Source organism: Talpa europaea (genome assembly GCF_964194135.1).
Source record: "Talpa europaea genome assembly, chromosome: 3".
Lineage (NCBI taxonomy): Eukaryota > Metazoa > Chordata > Mammalia > Eulipotyphla > Talpidae > Talpa > Talpa europaea.
The window spans coordinates 28,518,062-28,532,936 of NC_140069.1; the positions used below are offsets into that span (position 1 = coordinate 28,518,062).

Here is a 14,875-nt window from a genome sequence, read left to right on the forward strand (position 1 = left end):
AGTTTTAGCTGAGAGGTATGATGTAGCAATCACTAGCTAGGCTATCACACTAAGAGATAATTCGTATATATTTAGTTTAATTAATCTAATAATTACTCAAGCAAACTTCTTTTAAAAACATTCTGCAGCAAAATGAAACTATGCATTTGTATTAGATCTTATTAGTCATTTAATTAACCTTATTTACTTGTAATTGAATTGCTGCTTCAATTATGTCTTCCTTAATCATGTATCTTTTAAGTGTGTTAATGTAAACATTCTATCAACTTAAATATTATTTAAGTTTGTTACATTTTATTTTATTTTTTAAAGATTTATTTAATTTTTTTAAAGATTTATTTATTTATTTATACATACAAGCACTGGGTACAGTCAGAAGCGCAGGAGGACGAGAGAATTCACACCAGAGCCAGAGCAGGGAGCAGAGCTGGCAGAGGGACCGAAGCACACTGCTGACACTGCTGAGGGGAGCAGCGGGCGGCAGGAGAGGTCTGCGCGCCATGTGGGACCCTCCTCCAGTGGCTGGGGAGCAAACCGGCGCCGCAGAGGCTGCCGGCAGCTTCGCAACCCAGCGCTCAACCGCTGCGCCACCGGGGAGGCCCCCTTATGCTAGGATTTTTAAAGTTACATCCCCTTTGATCTAAGAATCCTTATGTTAATAAACACTAAAATGTTGTTTATTGCAAAAAAAAGTTCATATAAACAAATAAATTTTTACCTAAGTACTAAGAAAATGTGGCAACTATAACTTCCAAAAATGGCTATGATAATACCCCCCATACCATATGCATTTTTCAAAATTACCTGCATTGGTAGTACTTAGGCATCTGCATTTTGGCGTTATACATTAAAAATACCACAACCAACACCAAGAAGAAAGTAAAGATGGAAAAGACAAAGGAAGGGAGAAAACAAAGTTTTAAAAACAGGATAATAAAAGCTGGGAAATTTTTTTGCAGTCACAATAATTGCATAAAAACAACAAAAACAGAGTGAAATAATGGCATTCTTTTACCCCCAGGTCGTGTGATTTTTTTTCTCAAATATTGAGATTTTTATTCCTCTGACATTTGTACAAATCAATGCAGCATAGAACAAAGTACTCAGAATATGCTTAAACAGTAAGTTCTGAACACTGTGTCATTGCAGAGACAGTATGCAGCATACAGGTTGCTCTCACTGTTCTTTTTCTTGACTGACCTATGCCTGCACATTAGTGCTGTTCATAAAAATACCACAAATCCTGCCTTATGCAAAAGTGCTTTCACACAGATTGATGGTTCCTAAAACCATAGAATTACATGACCCAACAATTCCAGTCCTGAAAACAAGGAGCTTGGAAAAACATTTGTATACCAGTGTTCACAGTTTTATTCACAATAGTCAACCCCCAAAGGTGGGGAAAAAACCAAATATCTGAGAGATGAATAGATAAACAAAAATATACATCTATATAGTGAAATATTAGTCAACCACAAAGAGGAATAATGTTCTGACCCATGCTACAACATAGAAGGACCTTGAAAACATCATGCTATGTGAAATAAGCTAGAAAGACTTATGTGAAATAAGCCACAAAAGGACTAGTGTATGATTCCACTATATGAAATAACTAGAATAGGCAAATTCAAAGAGATAGCCCACAGATTAAAGATTACCAAAGTCTGTGGGAAGTTGTTATTAGTAAGTACAGAGTTCTATTTGGGTGATGAAAACATTTTGGCAATAGTACTGATGGTCGCACGCTGTGGATATAATTTTGCCATTAATGTATATTTGAAAGTGGGTAAATGAAAAACATGTTGTATATAATTTATCATACATTCCAATTCAAAAATTATGATATTTTACAAGCAAATTACCGTCAGACAACACAGTTAACACTATAAGGTAGTTCCAGTCAAATATAATCTTTTTCTTTAAAGTCTTTACTTTTTTAATTGCGGTAACATAAGATTACCTCAATTAAATCATTATATATGATTTAGAGGTATAGGATCACACCCTTTAAGTGTGTGTTAACATACCACACCCACCACCAAAGTAATGAAAGTCCTGTAGTATCATCCATTGTGCCATCTCTCCAGTTTGCATTCTACTGACAATAACACAAATTGGCAAATTTTGAATGCAAGTCAAAAGAACTGTTATAGCTGATTCAGAAATATTTGCCAGCATAAACACTAAAAGTCAACTATTTTAAAAGTCAGCAAAACTGATTCACCTAAGAAAAAGCAACATACTGGTAATGCTTTATATTCCAGGTCTAATTTTAAAACTTAAGTGGGTGATATAGCATACACATTTTATTTTATATTCTTCTAATTTTTATTTTTTGACCAACGATACTGGTATTTTTTTATTGAGGCAATATTGGTATACTAAATGATATGATTTACAGGAATAAGATCAACCCCTTCAGGTGAAGGTTATATAACCCTTCAAGTATAGGTTATATAAATAAATCTTAAAAATATACAATAGTATAGGGAATATTAGAGAACTCAACTTAGGGTTAGTTAATATCCAATTATTATTTAGAGACCAATTAGTTCATACAATTTGAGGATCATCTATAATTCCTGACTACTTCTATATTACTACAAAAACATACTGAGATGTCACTTTACTCCTGAGCTGTATTGTATGATCTTTCCCTTTTTTCATAGTATTCTCCCTGTATTTCTTCTACCTAATCCTAATATCTCATCTTTAGTATCACTTTTTTCATTATGTGTTCATGTAATTTTGGCCTTATCGATAGTTTGATAGTTGACACAAAAAAGAAAGTACTTAGAAAATTATAGAATTAAGGAACAAAAAAATATGCTACAAGGAATTTTTAGGGAACCATAAAGACATACTAATAAATCTTACTTAAAATGAAATTATAAGAAAATAAATTATTTTATACCAAAAAATAAAATTTATAATATAGGTATAAAAAGATTATTCTTTTTTTTATTCTTTTTTTTTTTTCTTTTTTTTTTTTGTGGGACCCTCACCGGCGGCCAGGCAACGAACCGGCACTGCAGAGGCTGTGGGCAGTCTCGCATCCCAGCGCTCAATGGCTGCGTCACCAGGTGAGGCCCCAGATTATTTATTCTAAGACATATTTATTCTTATGTTTTATCTAGAAACAAAGTTTGTAATTTTCTTAAAAAGAAAAAAAATTACAGACACTAACCTGATGCCTTTGATGCTTTGGTGTTAGGCATGGGGTAGTAAAACACATCTGAATCACACAGTGCAGTTAACCAATGTCATGTCAATGAAAAACATATACTGATAAATAATGATAAATGCTCTGTAACAGCAAAGCTAAGTCACTTGTTCCATGATGTTTTACCCCCTATTCTTAGTTGGAAAATCAGAAAGATGGTTTGAAAATCTCAATGGTCTTCTTTGTCTGTTCCTCTTCTTATACAGTTATGAAAAATGTTACTGTGACTCTCAAAAACTGATTCCCAGAGAACTATAGTGACTGAAAATGTAACTTTTTGCAGCTTTAATATAAATTACACTATATAAACATCCATTATATATTCATACCAAAAAAGACATATAAGGAAAAAAACCAAAGGTGGCACTGCCTCTGCAATGAACAATAAGCTTCTTTTTTAGCTAGTGATCTGTCATTTAACTTATAATTAATTGCTCAGTAAAGACTATTATTTACCATGCAGTTGTTTCTACAAACTATCAGAACTGAAGAAAACAACTTTATATTGATGTCAGAACACAACATATGCAGAAAATATTATTTTTACATCTGAAAGTAATAAATTTTATGACAGTCAATAGCAAAAATTAGAATAAAAATAATAGGAACTGGTTTTTATGAAGAATCCATCAGAATAATACACCTAAAACTGATCTCTAGAGAAATATTTTGTATATCAAGGACTTATGTCATAAATCCCTTTTGAGTTGCAAAAAGGAGAAATAGGTAAATAGTTCATACATGCTGAGAAAATATCTAATAAAGTTCAGAATTATCTAATTACATAATATTGGTAACTAAAAACTATTTTTTATAGAAACATTAGAAAAAGAATGGAACCAGGTGCTTCTTTTGTTATTTACTATCAATGACCATGAAGGTCTTCCACCTCAAATAATAAATAAACGAGAAAAAAAGCAGAATAAGAAGTTTTGTTGTCTTCATATGCTAGTAACTCTTATCCCTCATATAGTCATTCTCTCCTTTCTCTCAAATTCACAGGCCAGTATTTATTAGCTGGATACAATCAAGGGAGAGTATGTCTCAACTATCAACCTCTTTTACTATAGGATATAGCTGTATGATTAAGTTTTGGCCAATGAGGTGTAAGCAGTAGTATAATGTGGTTATCTTAGGTGTTATAATCCAACATTTGAGTTTAATAAAGAGTAGAAAGTGGGGCATCCCCTGGGTTGAGCACTGGGCTGAGTAGAAAGTGGGGCCTCCAGCGGTTGAGCACTGGGCTGCAGAGCTGCCCACAGCTTCTGCAGCGCCGGTTTGATCCCCGGCCGCTGGCAAGGGTCCCACATAGTACGCAGACCTCTCCTGCTGTGTCCGCTGCTCCCCTCAGCAGTGTATTTCGTTGGTCTGCCTGTTCTATTGCCCGCTTTGGCTCTGGTGAATTCTCTCACCTTCCCGTGCTTCTGACTGTACCCAGTGCTTGTATAAATAAATAAATCTTTAAAAAAAAAACAAAACTAGAAAGTGTAAGCATAACTTGCAAAAACCTTGAAGAAAAAAAATCTGTTGTTTTTTACTCTAGTAATTATTAGAGTTGGAAACATACCAAATATTCTGCTTATCATTTGAAAGTTTAGTGAAGAATGACTAACATATTTACCCTCTTTAAACACCCTACAGTACAAACTACAGTTACTACAATATTAAAAACAACCTAAACAACAGAAAACAAGGATCTATTGAAGAAAGTTACTTAAAATCAGACCCCCCCAAAAAACTCTGAAGACAATACCTTCAATACTTGACTGCATTTCTTCTGTTTTTGGAACAAAAATTCTGATTACACTTGTGTTGATATAAATCAAAGGTAAGTTGCGTGAAGTCAGTGTATGGGTCCTCATGGGCTGACCAGGAGATTTTCTTTTCTCTTTTTGGGTCCTTCGTAGTTTTGCTTGAAATATACTTGTGATGGCATTAAGTAGAGGAAAACAAAGGACAATATCAAAGGCTTGTGCTGAAAGAAGAATTTCATGAAGAAAATGAGGCGAACCATCTGTTAAACCTTCAGATAACTTATGAAAACTTCTTCGCTCATTTCTTGATGTTAACTTGTGGCGGACATTTTTTGTTACAGCTTTTGTATATGTCAAAGAGAGAAATCCATGCTGCTGATGAGAACCATCTAGAAGTTTTGTAGTTGTCTGTTCCAGAAAAAGAAATCACAATATAATTTCATTAAGAAAAAAACTGAAAGCAAAAAATGAACATAATTGGTAACATCTTTGATTACATCTACATGTCTTAATGAACATATTTCTGATCATTTCTGTAGAAACTTCCAGGTTCTAAGACTATTAGAATCTCTAACCTGAAAGTTAGGAATCCTGAGTTATAGCTTTAGACCTTTAGAGAAGTTTTGAACCTTTTAATCCCTGTTTCTGTCATTTTTGCATTTCCATTAATATTCAGAATTTGGAACAGATCATCTCTAGTTTTTACCTTTTTATGCTTGATAATTTTTCATTGACAGTACTGATATGTTGTCATAATATGAGTCACAGGCTGTTTATACAGAAGAAATTGAAATAACCATTTTATATATTTCTACTTGCAATCAACAATGTGAATAGACAAAATGAATGTCTTCATTTGATTTAACATTTATAAGAAAAGACTTTTTCATTCATTAGTTTGACTAATTTATATGAAAAAAGAGCCCATTAATAAGAACATCTATAATACCAGGCTTTGATAACTGAACTAACCATTTAAAGCATGTTTACTTACTGAAAGGGTAAGCTCATACAAAAATAAAACATTTTTCTTTCACTACTCATCTAATTCCAGAGGTTAGTCTATTGTTTACAAAAATCTATCAACTCTCCTAAGTCATTTAATTTTGGTTTAATACACTATTAATACACAAACAACTAATTGAAAATTATACTTCCATATTTCTGACAAACCTTGTCCAATTAATTCTCACAAATTGCATACCATAAACTATATAGTAACAGTATACTTTGAAAAGTAAAATATAAACCTTGTATTTCTCAACATAATGGAAAAAACAGCTCTTGAAAAGTTTTCCTAAACTAATCACTGTACATAAAATTCTATTTTGCAAAGTACATAACAATGAATAAAGTTATTATATACCACATTACCAACCCCTCTTCCCAAAACCTGACAATTTTTTTTTAATTATTAGGGTTTAAAAAGTAATGTTAAGCAAGAAAGAGAAATGGGGAAGAAGAAAAAAAATTCTCATAAACAGAAAAAAAAAGGTGAGAAGTAGCAAAACAGTAATATAATTGAGTTTCTATTATACCTTTACTAATACGTTATCTCTGCCTTCCAATCTCTTCCCTCATATAGTTGCCCACTGCATTGCCTAATGACATACTGAGAGGTAAACAGATACAATTCAGTTATCATTGCTGTTTTGCTCTTAATTGTGACTTTTCAATGCATAAATGAGGAATAAAATTAACCCTTTTTAAGGTTTTATTTAAAAGTTCAGACCATTAAAAAATTTGGAAAGTGGAAATTAAATAGATGTGCACTATAACCATTTTTCATATAATTGTCCTGTCCTCAGAGCATATTATTTTTAATGTTGCCAGTTTTTTCATTGCCTCTTCTGAGTTCCCATTTCTTTTGTTTATTACACTCAAAACAAAAGGAAATACATCAGAGCAAGAAAAGTGCTAAATATTTTATTATAATGTTGCTGGAGGGCAGTTAACAGTGCATGAAGGATGATTGTGGTACTGCCCCAACATCAGACACAGCAACACTGTTTTTTCTGGGTATCTAAAGCAGACTTTGGGGAGTCTCATAAAATCCACCCAACTATAAATAATCCAATTCATTTTTTTCATTAATAGCAGCATTTGGATTTTAGAAATAGCATAAAAGGTGTTTCAATGTATAACTGTTTTAATTTGGAAAAATATTTTGAAAAACATAATGAATGTAGGTACTACTGAAAGGGAAAGCCCCATGAATTTTCTACCACATTCCTAACTCCCTTGAAATAATAGGAAAATAATGTAAAAATGAGCAAACACGAGCTAAAGCTTAGATTATACAAATATTACTTTTCCTCTAGGAGTAACCAATATTTTATACTACAGAAAATGAAATGTTAGAAAGCTGATAATTTTTAAATGTTAATAAAACTTTAAAAAACAAAAAAATTAACAGCATTAATAATAAATTTGGAGTTTTTTCATGAATACACATTAAAATTATTAAGAATGTTTCTCAGAGTGACTACCATTTCAAAGAGAAGAAAATAAATCTAAACAGAAATTCTACTGACATTAAAGTCACATTTTGAGCTATTTTTCTCCAGACTACCCTAGAGAATATTTAAAAATCAAATCAGAAAAAAGTAAAAAAAATAAAAATTAATCAGGAACTGAAATTCGCTATACAAATAAAACATTTAACATTAAATCTAGAAACATTTACCTAAAAATTTTTTTTAATATTTATAATGTCTAAGACATACAATATATATTAAATCCCTATGGAAAATAAAATAGGTAAATATTTCACACATGCTGAAAATATCTAATAATATCTGCAATGATTTAATAAATTCCTAAGAGAATTGGTATTACTCATGATTTAAATTTTAATATAGTATTTAATACTTATTCCTAAATTTTATTATTATGTTCTTAATATTTAAATTATTACATATAATTGACTCAAAAATGTCAGGTAAAAGAATGAGCTTAATAACATATTTAGATATATTATACACAAAGTAAAATAAGGTTCTAAACTTCTAAAAGCCACTAATGTACATTATAGTGTTCGTCTTCTATCCAGTCAGTAACAGACATACAGTCTTATCCAGGGTAGAGTGGGCACGAAATAAGGTAATTTAATTTGTTGTGAGAAAAAAATAGCATAAATAAAAGGGGAAAATGCCAATCAAGTAAGGATCATAACAGAACTGACAAAAGCCGTGTGGTCAACTCTTGATCACTTAACACATGCACAATTTAAAAAACACTATTTTTAATGTCCTACTTTTGTTTTCTCATGCTATCATAAAATTAATTTGTATGCACAAGGTGAAGGTGACAAATAACATATGCAAGTAACGAAGAAACAAATGATATTATAGAGGAACACCAATCTATGATTTAAAAACTACACTGTAGTTTATTTACAAGGTGGATGATGCCGTGGAAGATAAAAATCAAGAGTTGACTCTATGGATAGTTTAATTCCTTCTTTGGGTTCCTGTTAAAGGGAGTTCTGTGGTATAATTGAAAAATGATTTCTTACAGAAGGAAAGAAGCCAGAGCAATTACTGAAAGGGTCCTGCTTGCTGATGGGTCGAACCAACAAGGTGCGTCTGTTCAGCTTGTCAGTACAGGAAAGGAAGACACCTCCATATTGCCCCAGAGACCAACACTCTTCCCCAAAGCTTGAGGTGATGGACAGGAGCAAAGAAGGTGAAAAGACAAAAAAGCAATAAAAGCCATAAGCAAAAAAATCTGGATAGTTTTTAACTGTTCAAGTTTGTATAGGTTTAGAACTGAGCCACTGCTAGATATGGCCTCTGTCTGGACCATCTTCTGCAAAAGCATTGTTAAAGGAAATAAAAAATAATAGTTTTCAGTGTAAATTTACTACTTACAGTTTATATAAAAGAAAATCCAACATGAAATCACTTAGGAATAGGAAAAACTTCTAAAAAGTCAACATAACACATTAATGATAAAGTACATTCATTAAAGCAATCCTAACCTTTGCTTTTTGAAAAATTTATTTAATTGCTATAATAGGAAAATGGTTACAAAAAACAAGCAGCTTAAAGGAATAATTAGTTTTAGTTTATAATGTAATTTTGGAAGAAGGTTCAGAAAGGATGTACACTGAGCTCTAATTCTTGTAACCATTTAATCCTATTGCATGAAAAAACAAGATAAACAGTTTATAACAAATTTTCAAGAAATCATAATTACTAAATGAGTCTCACCACAGGTTTTTCTTTGCACTGCAGAAATACTCCTTCAAAATGTCCTGACTGCCAACCTTCCCCTGGCCTGGAAAACATAAGTTCACCTTATCTGTTCTCTTCAATTTTTCTGATTTAAAAAACTGAGCGTATTTCAAATAGTTATGATGTAAACAACGCTACACTCAACTAAAATGTGGACCTGACAATTCAATCAACAGAACAATTTACCTTAGTAGCACAATCTAATAGCTCTGCATAGAAGCACATGTCATCTAGTAAACTATATTTATTGGGTTTATTATGTACTTTATTTCACCCATGAGACTATAACATCATAAAGAAATAATTTATGTTTATTTTTGTAAAACACTGTATCCCTAGTGCTTAGTAATGTACTTAGGACATAATATGCACTTAATAAATATTTTCATTAAATGAATAGAAACATAAATCATCTAAATATTTAAAACATATTATTTAACAGTAAAGTCAGTGATTCTCTAGAAGATAGACATTAATAGTCACATCACTGGGGAATTATTTCTTTATTAATGTAACAGTCATGTATCTTTTGCAAGAATCATTTTGAACATAGATATACTATTCAAAAGGAATTAAAAAGCTAAACATTCCATTATCAAAAACCAAATATATTCACTGTTAATACAACAGAAATATTATCATATGCTTGTTAAGATTATTAAAATGGTTCTCATTTCACAAATATTTTGAACTACAAAAATCTGCAGCTGTGACAGATTTAATAGCTACTGACATGAATAATACATGTGATAAAAGATAAAAAATCAAATTGTTTTATAGAGAAACAAAAAAATAAACACACAAGGCACTGACAAAAATTAAACAAAATTTAAAAAAAATGGGTGGGAGCAAGGGAAGGAAGGACCACTACGATAAGGTAAAGGATTACTGATGCTTGAATGCTGGGGGTGGGTGGTGGCATGCATCTGAGGAGGAATGAACATACTTCCCTAAATCATATACAGTGTTGTAAACCAATGTTACCTCAGTAAAGGGAAAAAGTCTACGGGTTGATAGAAAAAAAATGCAAATGCTTATAATGTAGAATAAGAAACACGTTCAATAAGAGACTTTTAAGGGCATTAATAAAGTATAGAAACATGTGCTTCTGTAAGCATCTGATAGTTGTTGAATAAATGTTATAAAATCAGAAAAAATAGACTTGAATACTGTTCCTAAGCCCTAACACTATGAAAGTAAAAATATATGTTGACTTTTTAAAAACCAAAACTTTGAAAGCATGAATGGATACTTATACTTCAGTTAAAAAACTCTCCAGGTATTGGTACAAAGCCGAGGGGGGAAAAAGCATTTGAACTGTTATTTAGGAAAAATGACAAAAATAAAAAAATAAAATTTTAATGACAAAACTGCTATACAGCTATGTGAAAAGAAATTTTATACTGATATTACTATTAAACGCAAATGAGATTTGTTTACAATCATAATTTGATAGAAGTTTATCAGGGAAGGAAAAATATGGCTCTAAGAACATTCATCACATGAATATTAAAATAATCTCCAAAGTACAAAGTGACATAAGATGCTCCTCCATTTTCATTGATGCTTATATTGGTATGGGAGGTATAGAGAGTAAAAAGCAAAGCCATCAACTCTGTCCCAGGCATCTTAGTAAAGATACAACATGTCTAACAAATTATATGAGATGACAGTATTAAGTTCATTTAATATGGCAATGTGGATATTTATGAATGGATTTGCAGTCTTATAAAACAAAACTTTACCATTATCTACAAGTGAAAGTAAAATTAACCAGTCCAAGTAAAATTAATCAATTCTTCTGTTAATTACTAACAAACTTAAAATATAAAAATTTTTTATAGGTTTTGGTCAAAGGAACAAATACAGCTTTCACTATATTCATTGTTCATTATTTACCTGCTTCTATAGTGATCAATATTGAAACTTTCTATTTTGCATTTCACTTTGGTATATACATCCTGGACATCTATTGAGGCACTGAGATCTTCTAGTTCACTAACCATACAAAGCTCTGCAAAAGAAGCAAACATTAACATCAACATAGGTCTCAAAATTAAGATAGGATATTTATTTTCAAGCTAGGGGGAAATCGGGACCTCCCTGATTGCTCAGGGGTGAAAGTCTCAGCACTGTCAAGCTATCACCAGCCACTGCAAAATGAGTTCCACCACCAATGAGTTCCACTTCCAGCTAGGGCCCTAACCTTGTGGCAAAATAGACTTCTCCTGCCTGCCCTTTACTCCCCTTAGCAGTGTATTTGTGTGGATCTGCCTGTTCTGCTCCACACTCGGTCTCTGGTGAATCCACTTACCCCTCCACCTCTGGCCTGGACCCCAGTTCTTGTACGCATAAATAAAATCTTTTTTTAAAAAAGATAGGGGGAAATCACAGTTAATGTGAAAAAGAGATATATCTATTTCATAGCTTTAAAAATAAATTTTAATGTGAATAAAACAAAATTTAGGTTTTGCATTCAATATTTTAGTACTGCTAAATAGATTCTACCTGAATTATAACTAGTGATATTTAATACAAATGACAACATAAATAAAACTAAATCTATTATTTCTTCTAAGACTAGTATGTAGTATTAAAATATTTTTTTCCTTCAAAGATTTATTCATTTATGCATACAAGCGATGGGGTGCTGGCTAAAGGTGTGGAGGATGAGAGGACTCACTAGAGAGAGAGAGAGGGGCAGAACAGGCAAATCGACTGAAATATACTGCTGAGGGGAGCAGTGGGTGAGACAAAAGAGGTCTGCTGCGCCATGTGGGCTACCTTCCTGGTCAGGGATCGAATTCATGCCGCGGTGGCTGCCGACAGCTGAAGTGCTGAAACTCAAACCCCTGCGCCATCCGGGAGGCCCCTGTATTATAATATTTTCATTAGAGTAGGAAAAATTCTGTACCTGTGACTTTGTTTTCAGGATCTGGAGCAAAGAGCTTAATAATAATTTTGGGGAGTACCCATTGCATCCACAAACTAACACGTCCACTGGATCCACCAATGTTATTTGTAGTTTGTTCCAAGGTAACAGAGTCTGAGAATGGTGAATCATCACCTGCTTGTATAGAATCTCCCTGGGGTTAGAAACAACAAAAACAATAATACTACTTTGTAAGTTAAATAGGAATAATTAAAAAAAATTGTAATTTAAAACATTCAATTGATGACTACACCTTTTTCCATATCAGGTTAACACTAAACAATATAAATATTAATGCTAAAACATAATGCTAATCATATAAAATACACTAATCAAATATTGATAATTAAAATATACATGTATACCATCTAATTTCTTCTAAACTTATGTAATTATTAGAACAAATTTGGATTATATCAATGACTATGCTTTTATAGTGAAGGGTCTGAAGGCTATAGCCAAAGGCCAAATCTGGCTGTTTTTAGAAATAAAATTTACTAGGTCATAGACAGATTTATTCACTTATCAGTTGCTTACTACTGCTATACAGCAGAGTTGGGTATTTGATAAAAAGACACTATGGGTTCACAAGTCTAAAATATTTACTATATCCAGTCCTTTACAGAAAAAGTCATTCAGCCCCTGCTAAAGAGTACTTATCTATCTCAATGCATAAATCTGCAATAACCATAACAAAATAAATAGCATAATTGGCATATTTTTAACAAAGAGCAAAACATTCATCATGCCTCAGATATTTCAATAAAAGAAGATTTAAAAGTTAGCTTTGACAACAGATTTTTAAAAAATGATTTATGTGGCCAGAGTCTCTTAATTAGAGTACAAGGTAAACATTTATTCAACAAATATATGCTGAAATCTGGATACATATAAGGTGCTAAATTTGGTACTATTAAAATTATAATTAGTGGGGGAAAAGTGAAAACATTTCCTCTAAGATCAAGTAAAAGGAAAGGCTTGACTACCACTATTAAACATAGTATTGGAATTCCTACCTAAAACAAACAGGCAAGAAGAAGACATAGAAGGTATTCAGATTGGGAGGGAAGTAAAACAATCATTATTTGCAAATAACATGAAGACCTCTCTAAAATATGTACTGAAACAATAAATCAGTACATCAAAGTGGGAGGTTACAAACCAATTTACAAAAATCAATTGTGTTACTCCTAGTAAACAATGAATTAGAAGAGAAAGTAATCAACAAAAAGATCCCCTTTACTATTACATCAAAAAATGTTAAATAACTTGGAGTACACTTAACAAAGGAGGTGAAGGACCTATATATACAAGGATCAGTACAATACATTGTTACAAGATATAGAAGACACAAATAAATAGAAAGCTATTCTTTGCTAATGAAATAGAAGAATATTGTTAAAATGGCCATCTTACCCAAAGTAATGCATGGATTCAACACAAACTCTTTTAAAATTTAAATAACATTCTTCAAAGAAATAGAACGATTGAAATTTATTGAAAGCACTAAGGAACCCAAAATAGTGAAAGCAATCCTGACAAAAAAAGAGGAAAGAGGTAACATACACCCAAACCTTAAATTATTCAACAAAGCTATAGTAATCCAAACAGTATAGTATTGGAATGAAAACATACATACCAAATCCTCCTGATTTTCTCACTTTGTCATGTTATTTCAGAATATCTTTTTTGAAAAATTATTTATTTTTACATACAAGATCTGGGGTACAGGCCAGACTTGTGGGGGATGAAAGGATTCACCAGAGACAGAGTGGGGAACAGAAAAGGCAGATTGACCAAAGTATACTGCTGAGGGGAGCAGTGAGAGAGTCAGGAGAGATCTGCTGCGCCATGTAGGTTGCTCTCTGGAGGGCCTGGGGATCAACTCATGCTGCGGAACCTGGGGACAGCTTCATAGGTTGTGTCTTAACCCCTTGTGCCATCAGGGAAGCCCCTATTTCAGAATATTTTCACTTGCCATATATCCTCAACCTCTAGTAGCCCACCATTGCTTTGAATGTCTCAAATAAAATGCTCATTTGTTGACTAAGACGTCATGATCAATAGTCAGCAGTCTGAACAAACAATTCTTCAAAAATTTAATAGAAAGGCCTCCCTGGTGGCCAAGGGGTTAAGATGCAATCTATGAAGCTCACTGCAGCCACTGTGGCAAGGGTTTAATCCCCGGCCGGGGAGCTACCCACATGGTACAGCAGACCTCTCCTGACTCATCCGCTGCTCTCCTCAGCAGTGTATTTCAGTAGATCTGCCTGTTCTGCTCCCCACTCCGTCTCTGGTGAATCCTATCACCCCACACAATTCTGGCCAGTACCCCAGTTCTTGTATGTATAAATAAATGAATCTTTAAAAAAAATTTAATGGAAGACTACACCACAGTGGAGCAGGAGCCACTAATCTCTTACTCAAGCCATTATTGGCTTAGAAACTAAAAGCAGGACAAATAAGTAAAATCTCATACAAAACAAAATTTTAAAAACCTGCTTTCATTACCACCCACATGCCATTGAGACAAGGGTATATTCAGTTCCTGCATGAAGTTTTTACCTTAACCTCAGTTTTACAACATCCTTTAATCAGAAGAAAACTTAATTTTCTTGAATTCCCAGAAGGAGACCAAATGGGGATGATTTTCACAAAACAACAGGCAAGTGTTTATTGTTGGAACACTTAGGCAGCAAGCACAGCAAGCAATAGTGTCCTGTGATTT

The 14,875-nt window shown here is 32.7% G+C and overlaps 1 protein-coding gene across 4 annotated transcripts in view; it reads right to left on the bottom strand.

The window, feature by feature from the left end:
• Positions 1-14,875, bottom strand: part of VPS13B (vacuolar protein sorting 13 homolog B) — a gene marked incomplete at both ends in the record, with an annotated part of 598,760 nt that overhangs the window by 278,013 nt on the left and 305,872 nt on the right. For 3 of the 4 annotated variants that reach the window (XM_084230016.1, XM_084230015.1, XM_084230014.1), the window contains 4 exons: positions 4,977-5,385; positions 8,495-8,636; positions 11,115-11,229; positions 12,130-12,301. In XM_084230016.1, the coding sequence (XP_084086142.1) occupies positions 4,977-5,385; positions 8,495-8,636; positions 11,115-11,229; positions 12,130-12,301 (838 nt within the window). Of the gene's footprint in view, positions 1-4,976; positions 5,386-8,494; positions 8,637-9,191; positions 9,259-11,114; positions 11,230-12,129; positions 12,302-14,875 lie in introns of all 4 variants that reach the window. The other variant, XM_084230017.1, reaches the window with a different exon arrangement.